This window comes from Myxine glutinosa, chromosome 11, assembly GCF_964187855.1.
Source record: "Myxine glutinosa chromosome 11, kmMyxGlut1.1, whole genome shotgun sequence".
Taxonomy (NCBI): Eukaryota; Metazoa; Chordata; class Myxini; order Myxiniformes; family Myxinidae; genus Myxine; species Myxine glutinosa.
Genome location: NC_136271.1, coordinates 110378705 through 110397643, shown reverse-complemented (window position 1 = coordinate 110397643; position 18939 = coordinate 110378705). Strand labels below are relative to the sequence as shown.

The 18939-nt window shown below is 42.8% G+C and overlaps 2 protein-coding genes across 6 annotated transcripts in view; one reads left to right on the top strand and one right to left on the bottom strand.

The window, feature by feature from the left end:
- Nucleotides 1-14415, top strand: part of LOC137436993 (protein kinase C delta type-like) — a 79242-nt gene extending 64827 nt beyond the window's left edge. Inside the window, exons 13-14 of the mRNA XM_068131274.2 lie at nucleotides 5110-5238; nucleotides 13890-14415. Coding sequence (XP_067987375.2) covers nucleotides 5110-5238; nucleotides 13890-14045 — 285 coding nt within the window. The 3' untranslated portion in view covers nucleotides 14046-14415. The remainder of the gene's footprint in view (nucleotides 1-5109; nucleotides 5239-13889) is intronic.
- Nucleotides 1-18939, bottom strand: part of LOC137436992 (6-phosphofructo-2-kinase/fructose-2,6-bisphosphatase 4) — a 182287-nt gene that overhangs the window by 9279 nt on the left and 154069 nt on the right. For 3 of the 5 annotated variants that reach the window (XM_068131271.2, XM_068131270.2, XM_068131272.2), the window contains exon 14: nucleotides 14782-16988. In XM_068131271.2, coding sequence (XP_067987372.1) covers nucleotides 16929-16988 — 60 coding nt within the window. In that variant the 3' untranslated portion in view covers nucleotides 14782-16928. Of the gene's footprint in view, nucleotides 1-9022; nucleotides 9110-14781; nucleotides 16989-18939 lie in introns of those variants that run through there. The other 2 variants (XR_013625026.1, XR_013625025.1) reach the window with 1 other exon arrangement.

Here is an 18939-nt window from a genome sequence, read left to right as displayed (position 1 = left end):
GGAAAACCACATTTCCAAGCTGGCCTCCAAAGCCAGTCGCCGACTGGGCATCCTCCGTCGTGCGAAGTCCTTCCTCGGCACACCTGAGCTCCTCACCACATACAAGGCTTTCATCCGCAGCTCAATGGAATACTGTTCTCCCCTATGGGCCGGTGCTCCTGCCTCACACCTAGCTCGGCTTCACGCTGTTGAAACCAAAGCTTTCAGAATTATTGGAATCTCCCGCGATGAAGCTATCTCTGAGGGCCTTTCACTCACTCACCGCAGGCAGGTAGGTGGTCTTTCTGTCTTCTACCGACTCCTCTCCGGCCTTGCACCCCCAGCTCTCTCTGTGCTCTGTCCCCCAAATATTCCTACAGGTCGCACAAGATCTGCCAGCAAGCCTCTGATGGTTAAACTGCCAAAATCTCGGCTCTCTGCTCACCTTCACTCTTTCATTCCTCTTTTCTCCCGCCTCTGGAACAAACTCCCTCACTCCCTTCAATCCCACTCCTCCCTCCAGGTCTTTAAAACAGCTGTTCACCACCATCTCTTATCTTCCCCCATCCAAAACCTTGATCTTTTCTACCCCCGCTAATTCACCCCAGATCCACCTTGTTTGAAATTCCAACTTCTTTCCTGGAAGTCCTGGCAGTGTCCATATGTTTTATACCTCTCCCACCGCCCCCTTCCCATGCCCCCCCCCCCCAAAGCCCTCGCCCTCTCTCAGATCTCTCGATGTCTCCATGTCTCTCGGTCCCTGCTCTCAAATGTTGTGTTTGTGTCCTTCCCCCTCTCTCCCCATCTTGTCAACCGCTCCCGATGTTATACGTTTTATGTGTCGGTTTGTCTTTCTGTGTGATTAATGTTCGCTCTTTCACGAGCCTCGATCTTGTATACAAAAAAAAAGAAAAAAGAAAAAAAAAAGGGGGATTTTGGAGGCATGGCATGTGGAGGAATCTGTTGTATCTCTCACAGAGGAGGTGCTTCATTTACCACGAGCATTTGTCCCTCATGCAGAAACGTATCAGAAAAACGGTATTACCAAGCATATAAATTAGTACCTCGTTTACTGTCACTTTGATGTACATTGTTACTTGATATGCATCTCCACACTTAGCCCCACCCCCTTTTTCTGACACTTTCACAGTCGAGTCAGTATCTCAAGCCATTACTTTTACGTTTACAATATATCCGTTTTGCTTAATCGATTTAAATTACCACCATCACTTGAAGCAAGTAATACTTCTATTTGTTTTAAGCAAGTAATAATGTCCCACCCCCTTTTCCCTCGATAAAAGGGAGGGTGTAGAATTGTTTTTCTTTACTCTTGAGAAAGGTCAGTGGATGCACGGTTGTCCGTGTTGCTGATCGAAAATAAAGACCACCCTAATACATATAATATATATATATATATATATATACATACAGTCACGTGAAAAAGTAAGGGGGCAATACCGCCTAATAGAGCCAAGAGTGTACTTACTTTTTCCACTTGCAAAATTTGCATTTATGTTTATTTAAATTACTAGGGCATGCCCGTACTATATATATATATATCTAAAATTATATCCCCCCCCTCTATTTACATGAAATGGTTTGGTCCAAAGCGAACGGCTTGCGAGTACGGTGACAATCCCCCCCCCCCCCCTCTATTTACATGAAATGGTTTGGTCCAAAGCGAACGGCTTGCGAGTACAGTGACAATCCCCCCCCTCTATTTACATGAAATGGTTTGGTCCAAAGCGAACGGCTTGCGGAGTTTGGTAAAGAAATCGCCATAGCGTGCACAAACGCGCAGGAAAGCGAAAGAATCGCAAATTAGTTTTAATTAGTTTTAAAACATAGTTTAACGCCAACATAGTTTGCCAACGTGAAATAAATGAATACGCTCTCAAATGTGCCGTCCGAGGCAGAGTCTGTTCGCCACGTTAGGCACACGTGATAGCTCGCTGCTCTCTGATTGGTTGAATCGTTTTTTGGACATAGCTCGGTAACTACTTGTCCGATTAATATGAAACCTTGAAAAGGCACATCCTCGGGTCCCCAGCAATATACCTGGCAAGTTTCAAGTATATCGGACCCGTGGTTGTCGAGAAACAGCGGTCACAGACATACAGAGATTACTGGAATTATAGATAGATACAATGGACTACAAAATGTAAATGTTTCATGATATTTGTTATATTATATCACCTTTATCTATCAATATTGTTGAAATGAAGATCAAATAGCTGTATGTTGAAATATGTTGAAAAAGTCAAAACTTTACATGGGGTGTACTTACTTTTTCACGTGACTGTATATACAGTGGGGAGAACAAGTATTTGATACACTGCCGATTTTGCAGGTTTTCCCACTTACAAAGCACTTAAAGGTCTGTAATTTTTATCATAGGTACACTTCAACTGTGGAAGACGGAATCTAAAACAAAAATCCTGAAAATCACATTGTATGATTTTTAAGTAATTAATTTGCATTTTATTGCATGAAATAAGTATTTGATCACCTACCAACCAGTAAGAATTCCGGCTCTCACAGACCTGTTAGTTTTTTCTTTAAGAAGCCCTCCCATTCTCCACTCATTACCTGTATTAACTGCACCTGTTTGAACTCGTTATCTGCATAAAAGACGTCTCCAGACCGTCTCCGACCACAAAGACCGACCGCAAAGCCGTCTCCAGACCTGTCCACACTCAATCAGACTCCAACCTCTCCACAATGGGCAAGACCAGAGAGCTGTCTAAGGACATCAGGGACAAATTTGTAGACTTGCACAAGGCTGGGATGGGCTACAGGACAATAGGCAAGCAGCTTGGTGAGAAGGCAACAACTGTTGGCGCAATTATTAGAAAATGGAAGAAGTTCAAGATGACAGTCAATCTCCCTCGGTCTGGGGCTCCATGCAAGATCTCACCTCGTGGAGCCTCAATGATCATGAGAAAGGTGAGGGATCAGCCCAGAACTACACGGCAGGACCTGGTCAATGACCTGAAGAGAGCTGGGACCACAGTATCAAAGAAAACCATAAGTAACACACTACGCCGTCATGGATTAAAATCCTGCAGCGCACGCAAGGTCCCTCTGCTCAAGCTAGCGCATGTCCAGGCCCGTCTGAAGTTTGCCAATGACCATCTGGATGATCCAGAGGAGGAATGGGAGAAGGTCATGTGGTCTGATGAGACCAAAATAGAGCTTTTTGGTTTAAACTCCACTCGCCGTGTTTGGAGGAAGAAGAAGGATGAGTACAACCCCAAGAACACCATCCCAACCGTGAAGCATGGAGGTGGAAACATCATTCTTTGGGGATGCTTTTCTGCAAAGGGGACAGGACGACTACACCGTATTGAGGGGAGGATGGATGGGGCCATGTATCGCGAGATCTTGGCCAACAATCCCCTTCCCTCAATAAGAGCATTGAAGATGGGGCGTGGCTGGGTCTTCCAGCATGACAACGACCCGAAACACACAGCCAGGGCAACTAAGGAGTGGCTCCGTACGAAGCATCTCAAGGTCCTGGAGTGGCCTAGCCAGTCTCCAGACCTGAACCCAATAGAAAATCTTTGGAGGGAGCTGAAAGTCTGTGTTGCGCAGCGACAGCCCCGAAACCTGAAGGATCTGGTGAAGATCTGTATGGAGGAGTGGGCCAAAATCCCTGCTGCAGTGTGTGCAAACCTGGTTAAGAACTACAGGAAACGTCTGATCTCTGTAATTGCAAACAAAGGTTTCTGTACCAAATATTAAGTTCTGTTTTTCTGATGTATCAAATACTTATTTCATGCAATAAAATGCAAATTAATTACTTAAAAATCATACAATGTGATTTTCAGGATTTTTGTTTTAGATTCCGTCTTCCACAGTTGAAGTGTACCTATGATAAAAATTACAGACCTTGACGTGCTTTGTAAGTGGGAAAACCTGCAAAATCGGCAGTGTATCAAATACTTGTTCTCCCCACTGTATATATATATATATATTTATATATATTATATGTATTAGGGTGGTCTTTATTTTTTGACTTTTTAAAGTTTAAGGTCTGGCCCTGCCAAAAGGTTCCATTTGACACCAAAACACTCTGTGAAAAATATTTTTGAAAAATATCAATATTTAGAGGTCGCCCAAGGCCTTGGAAGTTTTACCATGTACGTGTATAATACATGTATAGGGGTAAGCTGTACAGTGCAACGGTAATGTTGCACTATTCGTGTATGTCAAGTAACATCACTTAAGCTTGACAGATTATTGATGCATTAAGGTTTTTATTTGTTTAATTATGCTTTTACTATGCCAAGTTTTGATGAGTATATGACATACACGGATAGTGCAACATTACCCAGTGCAACAGTTTTTCATTCACATCTTTCTTATTTGTCTTGTTCAAATACTTCTTCTTTCTTCCACGGATTGTTTTGTGACATCAAATGATGGCAGTTGCGAATAGAAATCACGTGAAAGTGTACCTTCTAGATTTGTACATTGAGGACATCAGAGGGTCTAAACTTCCATCCAACAGACAAGCTCTGGGATACTTCCTGTTTCTCCACTGTGAAAACAAGCATCCTGTCAGAGGGCAGCAACACCAACAATTGAGAAAATCCTCGCATTTTGGCAAAAGGCGAATATTCCAGTTCGACACAAGCAAGACTCGATCAAGAAGCTGGAATCCCGGTTTCTCCGATGGCAGGGTCTGCAGAGGATTCTTGAACATGCAACGCATATCTTTGGATACAGTTGATCTATAATAAAGTGCATCAAAAATGAACAAAATTTAATTTGCAACACTTAATGCCTTCACTTGGCATGAGTATGGCTTCTGTAAGTTAAAAATAAGAAAGACATGAACGCTAAACTGTTGTTCTATGCAACTTCCCCTATACATGTACATGGTAGAATTTCAAGGGCCTTGGGCAACCTCTAAATATTGATATTTTTCAAAAATATTTTACACTTTTTGCGGCAAATTTTTTACCCCAAATAAGGACCGCAATTTTTTTTTTTTTTTACCCAAATATCATATATATGATATATATATCATAGTGCAGTCATTCTTGTTACTTTCTGTGATACATTGTGGTTGCAGGGCTGATCATTTCGAGTGAATTGTTGTCATGCACACAATGTCCCCCACAGTTGTTCAACCTTGATCATACCAAGCGGTTGGGTGCTGTGGGCGACATCCGAGCGCAAGAATTTTTCAAGAACATAGTCTGGTCGGATGTGGAGCAGAGGAAAATGTCACCTCCTTTCAAACCAACCATGGTGAGTTCACTCTTCCATTTTGGAATACTGGACCACAGATGTGGGATGCTCCTAAGTTGGGACTGTGTGAGCCACGTAGCTGCAGCTTTACTTCTTCTTCGCAAAGTACACCGATGTTTACCAACTAATGCCGGCAGACAGGACGTCTGGTTTAATGTCCATCTGATGGACTGCAAACACATTGATGAATCACCCTGCATGTGAAACACCGGCATGGCAATCATGAATACTTACCTCAGTGCAATAATCTCTCCCTCTTGCACAACTTCAATTATCCATGACCTTACAAAGGCGGCAGGCTGCTGTTGCTGTGAGGGCGGCCCACAGCGTGAGAAACAGCACATAGTCATGTGACAAAAGTAAGTACACCCCATGTAAAGTTTTGACTTTTTCAACATACAGCTATTTGATCTTCATTTCAACAATATTGAAAGATAAAGGTGATATAATATAACAAATATCATGAAACATTTACATTTTGTAGTCCATTGTATAATTTAAATAAACATAAATGCTAATTTCGCATGTGGAAAAAGTAAGTACACCCTTGGCTCTAATAGGTGGTATTGCCCCCTTTGGCAGAAACAACCTCAAGTAGGCGTTTCTTTTCTTCTAACTGTCTACCAGTCTCTGAAATCGACTGGGAGAAATTTTTGCCCACTCCTCCATGCAGAATTCTTTCAGCTGTGCGATGTTTGAGGGGTTTCCTGCATGCACAGCTCGTTTCAAATCCCCCCCACAACATCTCGATGGGATTTAGATCCGGGCTTTGACTTGGCCATTCCAGAACACTCCATTTCTTTCTTTTCAGCCATTCCTTGGTGGATTTACTGGTATGTTTAGGGTCATTGTCATGTTGCAAGGTCCACCTTCGGTTGAGCTTCAACTTTCCAACAGATGGCCTCACATTATCCTCAAGCACCCTCTGGTACAATGAAGAATTCATAGTGGATTCTATGATGGTGAGCTGCCCAGGCGCTGATGCAGCAAAGCTGCCCCAAACCATAATATTTCCACCACCATGCTTTACAGTTGGTATCAGGTTCTTGTGGTCAAATGCCATCTTTGGTTTTCGCCAAACATGTCTTCTGGTACTGTGGCTAAATAGCTCTACCTTTGACTCATCTGTCCAGCGCACATTGTTCCAGAAGTGCTGGTCTTTGCCTCGGTGTTCATTGGCAAGCTTTATCGTGCCCTGATGTTCTTTCTGGACAGCAAAGGTTTCCTCCTGGCACACCTCCCATGCAGATCAAATTTGTGCAGCCTCTTTCTAATGGTAGACTCGCGCACTTTGACATCAACAGTGGCAAGAGCTACCTGTATGTCCCGTGATGACATTCTGGGGTTCTTAGAGACTTCTTTCAGCATCTTGCAGTCTGCTCTCGGGCTGAAGTTGCTGGGGCGGCCTGGCCTGAACAAGTTGGCAGTTGTTTGGAATCTTCTCCACTTGTAGATGATCTTCCGGACAGTCGAATGATTGATTTCAAATTGTTTGGAGATCTTTTTAAATCCCTTCCCAGCCTCGTAGGCATCTATAGCCTTCTTTTTGAAGGCCTCAGAGAGCGCTTTTGATCTAGGCATGGTAAGGCCGCACACTTCAACAACAAAGAGCAAACCAAACTAAATATCTGAGGTTTAAATAAGACAGGTTCCTCCAAGATCCTCTCTAATGATGTTCTCATCATTTGCACCTGAGCTGGTGCACCTGATTCTAATTTTAGGTATTTGAAGTAGTGATAAATGTAGGGGTGTACTTACTTTTTCCACATGCAAAATTAGCATTTATGTTTATTTAAATTATACAATGGACTACAAAATGTAAATGTTTCATGATATTTGTTATATTACAAACTTGGCATTTAATATGGAATATTTTTTGTTTCTTGACTTGGGTTTACTTTCTTAACTCAGTATATCAATCTGGTGAGTTTCTTTTACACTTTGGTGATTTATTTGTTAAAAGAACCATGTCACTGATTGTCTGTCGCAGCAAGAAGTCAACAACAGGATTATATCACAGGTGGCATGGCAAAATGTACGGACAGGTGCATTTGATGATTGGCTTCACAGTCGGGTATACAAGGGTTGTTGCGTTCTGTATTAGTGGAAAACAACTGCTGCACGTCTCCAAAAGTTATTGCCACTTCCTCTGGAGATGGTCCGTCAACTCGACAATGCTGTTTGTCATTGAGTCGTGGCTTTACGAAATTACGGCATGAAACAGCGTGCTATTGCTCGGCAGTATGGCATCACTCAAGGTCAGGTGTCAAATATCCTGAAACGAAATGCTCAGAGGGGTGTCCCTACTCCAATACCGAGGCCAGGGCGTCCCCACAGAACCACAAGGAGGGATGATCGCCAGCTGCACCGGTTAGTCCGCAATGGCCGTACCAAGTCAGCTAATCGGCTTAGGGCTGAGTGGCAGCAACTGACAAATGTGCCTGTATCCAGAAGGCTAGTCAACCAACGACTGGTTCAAGCAGGCTATCGTGCCAGGCGTCCCCTGAGAAAGCCACGCCTGACCAGACAACACCGTCAGCGCCGATTGCAGTGGGCCAGAGAGCACCGTCAATGGCAGCCAGGACACTGGAATCACGTGATCTTCAGTGACGAGTCTAGATTTCTGGTCTATCGTCAAGATGGCCGCGTCCGAGTGCGCAGACAAGTGCATGAAGCCTATAACAAAGATTGTATAGTGCCAAGAGTCCAAGCTGGAGGTGGTGGGGTGACCGTTTGGGCTGCTTTTCATGCAGGGGGCAAAACTGACCTGGTTGTTCTGAATGGAAACCTGAACCAGTTCAAGTCCAAGGCCATTCTGGAAGAAATATTGCTTCCATTTGCTTGTGCAGGCTTTCGAGGAAACTTTGTCTTCCAAGTTGACAATGCACGGCCTCATCGTGCTCGCATGATCCAACACGTTCTTGCTGACCGTGGTGTAGAGCATATGGAGTGGCCTGCCATGTCCCCGGATATGAATCCGATAGAGAACTTGTGGGCAGAATTAACGTGTCAAATCGACCACTTGGACCAGCAGCCGACCTCTGTGCGTGAATTGCAGCAGGCTATTGTCACTGCATGGCAAGCGATTCCTGTCCAAACCTTGGCAAATCTTGTGAACAGCATGCCTCAACGTGTACGTGCTCTCCTGAATGCTCGTGGGGGTTACACGAAGTACTGAACTGTAATTTTAATGTCTGTAATCTCAGTCGTAATTTAACTTTTGTTTTTGTTAAAAAAATTTTTGCCTAATGTGCAAAATAAAGAGATACTTCTGGAAAACGTACAGAAGTTTAACACAGTACTGTCCATGAATTGAGTTCGATATCAGTTTACATCACTTTCAAGGATCAATTTATTTGTTTCGAAATGTCAAATGTGGTTTTTGTTTCTTTTAAAGGTCACATTAACAAAATCTAGAATAATTTCAACATAATTCCAATGAACTTTTGGTTCTAAGACATCTTGAAAAGTAAGTTCTCCCCCACAAAAAAAATTCCATATTAAATGCCAAGTCTGTATATCACCTTTGTCTATCAACATTGTTGAAATGAAGATCAAATAGCTGTATGTTGAAATATGTTGAAAAAGTCAAAACTTTACATGGGGTGTACTTACTTTTTCACGTGACTGTATGGCTACAGTGTCACCCATCGTCATAAGTGACGGGGACATATTGATTGATTGACAAAGGTGGTATTTATCGCAAATCATTCCATTGTGCTTCACGTGTGTGGGGAAATTAACACAAACTGTTAAACAAGATTCAAGGAACAAGTATCCTCACCTTTAGAAAGCATCTCAGAGCAGAGAGGATGGTGTCTGGCCAACCATTTTTCGGAGTCACTGGTGTTATGCATGCATGTAGGTAGGGCTGTTGTCATCACATGCAGGTGCGACATAAAGACAAGGTGAGCATGGCAGGTGAACATCATTACAAAGCACTGTCACTTTGGATGGATACATACATTTGGACTTGGCGAAGGATTGTCAGTCACTGTGGAAATTTAGCCTGTGGCCTTTCCCTTGGATGTGTTCCAAACCAAATATTGGTCTGCGGTGCAGCAGCTATCCTTTGAAAATACATGAGGGATGCAAAAGCGGTTCGGAGTTGCAGTAAACTTTAAGACGAGACTTTCCAACAAATGGATAGTTGATCCTACATTCTCCTTCTCAAAAAGGAAAACATATCGCTGCAGCATGACCCCCATGGTACAACATTACCTCTGCGAGAAGCTTTGTCAGCCATACTGTACACTTGGGAAAAATGTGGAACTCTCACATACAACCTATCAAATTTGAGGACTGGAACTAACCAGCACCTTTGCAGGCATGACATCGCTGTTACGGTCTGGGACCTTTCTTTTCTTCTTGACTTATTTTCTTCATGACTTCTCAAACTTGGAGAACAAACGAGCCCCAAGCATGAAATAAAAACAGAACCACAGCATCAAAATATTTCTGTTATGGAATCTTGCATTAGCACACCACAGGCTTCACACGTACAACTCTGTCTCCTTCGACTATCATGGGACTCTTCTTGTATGGCCGGGGCAGGTTTTCATCATAACGCGCTGAGCTTCACAAAGCACAACTGCACAAAGCTTCGTGTCCTCAACATTCACATTTGGTAGACGTCTCGCGCCTATTAGTGTCAATTGGTAGACTAATTCTTACTGGCAGCCATATTGCCTCGCTTTGGCTTACAGCTTGGAGGAATATCAGCTCTTTTCAATGCTTCCTTATAGTAAGGGAAACATATGAAAATCTGTTAACTAAATTGTTACCAAAAAATTTCTTCACCAATATGTTTGTAAAGGTGTGTAATAACATGTGTTAAAATGTTGAAGGTCAACTCCCGTGGGAAACCCAGAAAAAAAGCTGTTGAATTCGGGTACCGAAAAATTATTTTCGAGAATTTTTATTTTTTTTAATCGGCCCTTAAGTAACTTATGAGGGGTCAAATAAGGGTTTTTCATGATTCTGAGTTGATTGTTAACATTTATATTTCACCACAGACACTCCTTTGTGGAAAAATAATATCTAAATATATCTCATTTTCTACTTTGCAGGACATGGAGTCTAGCAATATGGATGAAGACGTTACTCCACCTGTGCTCAATTGCTTCATCTGTGCACGCTCGGATACACCAGCTGAAAGGCTCATACAGGCAACTCCAAAGGGATACTCAACTTTATTGAAACAAGCAGAAACTGTCGAAAATGTTACTGTTGTGGAACGTATGAAGGAGGCTCAAAAGGAAGGAAAACTGAGGTACCACCAGAAGTGTAAAAATTATCTGTACAACAACTTTGTTGCAACCACCAATAAGTCAGCTCAAGCATCAAAGGCAGAGAAAGAGTCATCAAAGTTGAAGAGAAGACGCACTACTTGTGAGTTCAGTTCATCAACTGGCTGCAGTTCTAGAAGATCACAGTCAGTTGACCTCCTGTATAAGGATGTATGCATTCTTTGCAACCAACCAGCCCAGCTCTACAAAAATAATCCAGCACAAGCTAGAAAGAAATACAGAGTGCCAGATAATTTGACTGCAGATACACTGAAGGCAAGCTTGCTGAAGACAGCACGGAGTCGCGGGGATGACTGGGGCACTGAAGTCACTGGACGCCTGGAAGGGATCAACGACTTGATCAGTCACCAGAGAAGAGCCTTTCTTATTCAAAGCATTGGCTAAAGATAAAACTTCTAGAGAAATACGAAGACACCTTGTATTTCACAACACAGGAAAGAAGGGCAGATGTACTCTGTCTCAAAGATGGCACCGACAATATTCTGCGAGCGCATCATGCTAATCTTGACCATGGAGATGAGAAGACTCAGATCATAAAGACGGCACTCAAGTTCATATCCAATGATATTGCCTTGATTGATTTAGGTCCAAAGTCATACCCCACCACACACAGTATGACTGACATCGATAGTCAGCTGACACTTGTTCCTGCAAGCCTTCAGATGTTCTTGAGACCGATTGTCAAGACAGATGAAAGAGTTGCCGTTTGGGGGCAGAATTTTATTAAGGCCTGTCGACCTCGGTCTGGAGTATTGCCATACCAAATGGGGCTTGCCATACAACTTGATCATAGATTTGGGACAAAATGGATGCTCAACAAGTTCCACCGGCTGGGATACACTGAGTCTTACACGGAGACACAAAACTACAAATACTGCTTCCTTAATAGTAGGAGTGGAGATGATGTTCCAGATACTTCTGGCACTCTTGACACCATTGTGGAGGAAACCGATGAACAGATCAATGATGAGGTTGCGGTTGATGCTGCGCTTGAGGATCAATCAGTGATGACAGCCAAAGTGCCAGCCAGTGAAAGTGAATTGTCAAGTAATGATCAGGTGGTCTTTATGGAGGTTGGGGAAACAAACAATGCAGTCACTCAGTTTGTTGGAGACAATATAGATTTAAACATTGTCTCTATTCACGGAAACACTCCCTTTCACTCAATGGGTTGGATCGAAGTCACCTCTCCGGCACCACCTTTGCCAGATCCACAGACAACAGCAGCTTTCCCCCGGGTGAAGTTGAAGGCACTCGACAAAGCTAAGATCCTGAGAGGAACTGAAGTAAAGATTATTCCATTTATGAACAGGAAACAGATAGGAACGAACGCGATCATGTTTCTCCCCCTCGCTGAGCTTTCCTCCTCCCTGGCTCATGATCAGCCACTCCTCACTCCAGGTGACACACTCTGGGCAGCGGGGTGGGTGATCAAAGCCAACGATCCTGAGTTCCCACACTCCAACTGGAATGGCTGGATGAAGAGAATCCATGCTAATGATGCAAAGCAGAGCACACAGATCGAGTTCCTCCCAGTTATTGAAGGAGACCCTAATGACCTCAACACCATCTTCACCACTCTGAAAGAGTGCATACGGCGCGCTGGGGTCGCTATAGTGACTACATTGGGTGAAATTCGGTACAACATGTTCTCAAGGAAGGCAGCGGCAGGAGTGATCAAACCAGAGACTCTACCTCCAACAGAGGGTGCAGCTGCACAACATTCACTCCGTGCCTACCTGCAGACCCGGGACTGGATCCTTCTACAGAGCATGTCTCTGAACCCCAGTGACTATGGATGGACAATAGGTGTGCATGGGTATGAGCCAGTTCCAACACTGGACCCCACGGCTCCTGAGGAGCTATTGCAGTTCACGAGCTGTAATTGTCAGGGAGATTGCAGCAACCGGCGATGCAGCTGCAAGAAGAATGGGGTCACGTGCATCTCGGCCTGTGGAGTCTGTAATGGCATTACATGCAGAAACTGCAGTCATGATGTTGTTGAGTCTGAAGAAGACATAGACAATGACTGTTGAAACTTCTGACATTGTGAATGAGAAATAACTCTTGAGTATTATATATGTATGTGAAATAAAAGCTACTTTGTGTGTAAATGTAAAAGTGAAAATATAAATGTTAACAATCAACTCAGAATCATGAAAAACCCTTATTTGACCCCTCATAAGTTACTTAAGGGCCGATTAAAAAAAATAAAAATTCTCGAAAATAATTTTTCGGTACCCGAATTCAACAGCTTTTTTTCTGGGTTTCCCACGGGAGTTGAACTTCAACATTTTAACACATGTTATTACACACCTTTACAAACATATTGGTGAAGAAATTTTTTGGTAACAATTTATTTAACAGATTTGTGAAATATCTCATAAAATGCCCTTACTATTAACACATGGAACTGGAGAAAGAATCATCCATACTCGTGGCCAGGCCACATTGATTTGGCTTAAGGCTTCGAGGAAGATTCTGTTGTAGCATAAAATAATCTATTATCTCTGTGCTCTTTTGACATTTTGTGGTTATATTGTTTTTGTGCATCCACATCTTTACCACCACCAACTAAGGTGGACGGAGGTTATGTTTTCACCCCTCTCTGTTTATCTATCTGTGAACAGTTTATCTAAAAGAGTTGTGGACGGATTCGGATGAAACATGGTTGACAGGTTGGGTGTGTGTGAAGGACAAATAAATTCAATTTTGGTGAAGGTCCAAATACGGATCCAGATACGAGAGTTTTAAAAAAAACAAGTAATACTTCACCATTGAGTGATTGGGCCAAAAACGATATATAACACGATATTTCAAAACGTTGTGGATGACTTATGACAAAACTAGGTGGATGAGTTGGTTAGGTGACAAGAACAAGCCGATTCGATTTTGGTTCAGGTCCGGATCCAGATCCGGCCTATCAGTGGGATACAAAACAAACTGTTTAGGCTGTTGGAGGTATGCGCTCTAAAGAGTGCCGTTCTAGTTCAGTCTATAATAAACGCCTGAGTGCTCTATGTATTCTTTACGACCATCACACACCCACACTGGTGTTGTGCATTAAAAATAAGCACACATTGTTGGCAATGAATGCAGTGCATGTAGGATGGACTTCATTAGTCTGTGCACCTCCAATTAAATTACTAGGAAGTTATCATTTAGGAACACAATAGTAAGAAGTAGGCCAGAGGTTCCAAATGAGCACAGGATTTATGATAGAATAAGATGGCCTACAAAGGTTTTGGCCCAAAAGATAAGAGCATGATGAGGTGGGTCCTTGTTGCATAATATGGGACTTCAACAACTACAACAACAAAGTATCACCCTCTTGCCCTGCAGGTGTCACAGAGTGACTGCAGCAACTTTGACCAGGACTTCCTGGCTGAGAAACCACAGTTGTCTTTCTGCAATGCTGCTCTCATCGAATCTATCAACCAGGACCTCTTCACTGGGTTCTCCTTCACAGGGCCTGGACTGCAGGACTTTCTACAATGAATCTATAATCCTGTCCTGCCTGGATAAATCAAATGATATCGTTTCTATTTCTGAACTAGATTTGGCCCCGCTGTTGGCATTTCCCCCTCCTTCTCCTGCTGTTCCTTTTGTTATGTTGCGTTCTTATCCATTCTGTGTTGTAGCTCTTCCACGAGCCTCAACTCTGTTTACAAAAGAACAAACATCATTTTCCATTCAGATAATCATTTTCATGCATTTATCTTTACTTGCTCTCTTTTTATAAAGGAACAAGCGCCAATGTGCAGGACCTTGTACTTCACTGAAATATCCTGTTAAAGTTTCATACCTATGAGCTACGACAATAAAGTTCCAGGATTAAAGCAAAATACAATTTAATTGTAAACATACCAATTGTGTGTGGTCTTCCCCATACAACAGCTTCAACTTGTCAAAAATGTATGTGCCACTTTCGTTTCGTTTTACCAAAAATTCTCTGTTCCATAAAAAAATCTCTATTGCATAAATTTGTCGTTCATCTTCAGAACATGACTGCAACACTTACAATTTTAACAAAACTCCAGTGTGGCTACAAAACACAACTGACTGATACAACGTTAACCTATCTCTGACAGGAAGATTACGATGCCCATCCAATTATGAAACCCAAGCTAGTGCTGCCACCTATCAAAAAAAAAAACATCAGTCCTGGAACTTTGTCAGACCTCGTATATATTCAAAACAGATTGAGAACAAATGAGAGTAAAGAGCAACCAGAAACTTTCATCTTGTTTTAATCACATCTCCAAATGGTAGTTTTAAATGTGTGAACAATTTCATAATCATCTGGCAGGATCTAAATCGCACAGATTGCAATATATTATCCATTAGGGGGAAACAATTACAATGTGTAGCATCTAGGGGGAATGGGGGGGAGAGGCTGTTGGAGGAACATGTTACATTCATATATTAGATGTTATTTTAGGTTACCATGGTGGAACAAGGCACAGGTTACAACATGGATTGCTTAAAACAAGGAAGCAATAATAAATAATTTCCTTTCAAATTATTTTAATCCCTATGTACAATATATTATGATTAGCAGTAATTGTAAACATTGGTGTGGTTGTGCTTTTTTTCTCAGTTCAGCACAATGCACTTGCGATACAGAAGTGCTCTCTAGAATCATGTGTTAAATCACCGTCATAATGCTTTATAACTATTTAGATTTAAATCTGAAATCGTCCAATGTCTGCACATCCATAGTCAAAAATCAGATCAGATTATAAAACCATGCTCTATACAGAGCGTCGGTTTTAATGAAGCATTTTTCTTTGGCTCGGGTTACAATACTGGTCAGGTCGCCACTCCGACTCAGGAAGTCAGGGCAGGAATTTGGATTTTTTTTTTCATGGCGCCGAGGATACCAAGCCTTCTCTTCGCGAAGGACACCATGACATCTTTAACGTCCATAAACTAATGCCAGCAGACGGGACATCCAGTTTAACGTCCCACCGTCTGAGGGACGGCACACACGCCGATGAATCACCCTGCCTGTGAAACACCAGGATAACAGTTTATATCTGGGTTAGGATTCAAACCCAGGCTAGACGGCTTAGAGGAGAGTGTGCATGCATCTCGGCAATCCCGTCAGCCCCATCATCACAGAGACAAAGATTATTGAGTAGTGGGAATAGAGCCTGTGATGGATGCTGTGAAGAGAAACAGTTTGAGATGGTTTGGTCATGTGTTGAGGAAGGATGAAAGTGACTGGTTGAGAAGAATGATGGAAATGAATGTAGAAGGAAGTAGAGGACGGGGAAGACCGAGAAAGACTTGGCTAAAGATGGTGGAAGAAGAAATGCGGGCAAGGGGGTTTACAAGGGGAGATGCAGAAAATAGGGCAAGATGGAGAACATTGTCATGGGGGCCGCAAGGCTAACCCCCGCTCTCGCAGGGAAAATGGCCTTAAAATGCCTGTTGTGTGTTGTTGCATGTTGATCCCAGAAGATGATCCCAGTATGAGCAATCCATAGAGATATTGAACCACGTGAATAACGGCCATTTTTAAACCACAGAGCAGTGGCATGCTCTGCACAATGTAAGCCTTTTCAGTGAGCGAGTGCCTGACTTGTCATCGTGAAAGGTCTATGTAAACCTGGATGTCAATCAAACATTTGTGAGTGCGACCTTTGTTAATTGGATTGGTTGTGTGGGTAGTAGAAGCTCTGTGGTGAAATTAGTGTTGTAAACGAAAAGATGGGAAAGCTCTGCTCTTATAAAAGTGGTCAAAGATGAAGCACCATTTGAAAGTCCAGTGAAAATAAGGCCCAATGGAAGTCCATTTATGTGAGGCACATAAATAGGAGCTGAATTTGAGGCGGCTGCCTCTGTATTTACAAACTGGGAAAAGGCCGGTTGCAGTTTTTGTTGGGAAACTAACTGATGGTTTCCACTTCGGGTTAGTGAGTGTTTTTGTTATTTTTAAGTGTATACTTCGTTCTGCACACTATACCAGCGGCACTAATTCTCAGCCCTATGTAATCAAGGTTGGCTGCGCCTTATTCTACTACTAGAACGAGGTAAAAACAGCAAGTTCTCAAATCCAAGCTGCTAATTTCATTTCGCAGCAAACAAAATCATAAACATGATTTGCATAAATGTGCATGCATTGTCATGCTCGATTGAAAAAAAAATGCAGGTAAACAAAAGATTATGAACATTTTGAAACAAAATTAAAACAAGAGGTTAAAACCAAACATCATTGCTGATTGTAAGCCCTCATTAAACATTTTGAACACAACCCCGATCCAACCCACTCATCCCACACTGATATTTCCCATCCTGTCTTCCTGAGTTGATGCTTGTACAACTGGGTATCCACACACAAGGAAGATCACTCACTGTCGTGCGAGTCATTAAGGCCTAGTCATGGGTTGGTGCTGTGAAGAGAGCCTCGTCCGGGCTGCGATGTACCTGCACATTCTGTTGACAAAGCCACAGGGGTAAAGGGCACAGTTAGGAACATCTGTACGAAGTGCTGGGCATTACAGAAAGTAGTAATACGTATATCTGATGGGCATTGCAGGAAGTAGTAATACTGTACAACCTAACACCACCATAAGTATGACCATACAAGGCCACAGCTCGGTCACAACAGACACTTACTTCTAATCAAGGCATCGAGAAAGAACCCTCACAATTTTATTAACTTTTGAAACATTGAGATTACTTTAAGAGCATTGAGTCTGTCTGCATCCCAATTGCATGGTAGTCCTGTGTGTCCCGTCTTTCTGCCCTTTGCCTTTCGGTGCCTGTTTCCCTCTACCCCACAATTGATGCATTGCCTCACCCTCTGTTGTCGAGTTCTTCTAAGAGTTTTTAACCTATATAAATAAATAAATAAAATTAAAACTGTGGGATATTTTCAAAGAATGAGGGCCATCCCAGAAGTTCTGTCACCCCATCATCTACAGCGTAGACATAGTGCCACTTTATTCATGTCACACCATTCAATGTCACCTCCAACTTCTTCACTACACTTCGAGTGGTACACAACACCAACTTTGTGATCCGAGCAAAGAAATCTGCCTTCTATAGTGCAGTATTCTTTAAGTAGTGGATGTGGCTACCATCTGCAGTGGATGGGAAATGTTTTTTCCTAAGCTCGTTTTTGTTCACTTTCGGGAAAGTGGAAGTTTATGTGCTGAGCTGCACCATATTTTATTACAGTGTTGGTGCTGCAAAAGCAGTTTATTGGCAAAGGTTATGCTGGGTGGTTTGCCATTGCATTCCCAGCCATCAGTCAAGGAATTTGGGATTTATTAAGGGTGCTGGCTACAACTCGCCACCTCATCATGGAAGATGCTGTGGGATCTTTAACGTCCATCAACTAGCCAGTAAGATGGAACACCCAGTTTAATGTCTATCGCAGAGACGGCAAATCAATGTAACACATCGATACCTCACCCTGCCTGCAAAACACCAGCATGACAGTTTGTAGTCACCAGTCGGGACAGGATTCAAACCTAGACAAGACAACTTAAGAGGCGAATGTGGATATCCTTAGGCTCTCCTGCCAGCCCAAAGTGTAAGTACAAAAACTTGTGGTAGTAGTCTCCATTCCATTCACTGTTGCATCTTGTTGAAATGCCGACTTGAACACAATCCCAATGTGGAGTTGTAAATAATAATATTAATAATAATAATAATAATAATAATAGTAATAATAACTAGAAGGGACCTGCGGAACATCCGCTCAATGCAAAATGTGACTTCAAGTGCTCAACTCTCCTCCTCCCCCCCTCACAAACCCCAAGCCTTTAACCCCCCACAACTCCACAAGCCCCACACCTCACAAACTCCCTCAAGTCCACAACCTACCCCCCCCCCCCCCCCCCCAGCCAAAATTCCTCACCAAACCTTGCCCTCCTCCCCCCTAACCTCAATGTCCCAATTATTTGCCATCCTTGCTCTCCCACCACCCCACCCCTCCCCATCCCAACTCTATCCTACCCTCCTCAACCTACTTCCGATCATAAAAGCAAACAGGATTCCCACATCGATCGTTATATATTTCATTACCTCATCGAAACAGCAGGATATGCAACACTTTCCCCTCCGCTATCATGCTATCACCGACTTCACAAAACCACGATCAAAACAACTCCGACATGTCATGGGCCATCATGGTCGCCTGTCCAACTCACAATCCCGTGAGATATGCAGAGAACCCAGTGGAATTGCAATTCTCAAGTGACCATGAGCAGCCTAATTGTACCAATAAACGACCCAAAACCAAATAGATTCTTTCTATGCATATATACACATCGTTAAAAGTACATAATGGATGTTTTCTTTCACAATCTCGTGAGATTCCCGGAGAGCGAGATTCCCGGAAGTCCTCGGACAAAGACCTTTACAATTACATGGGTTT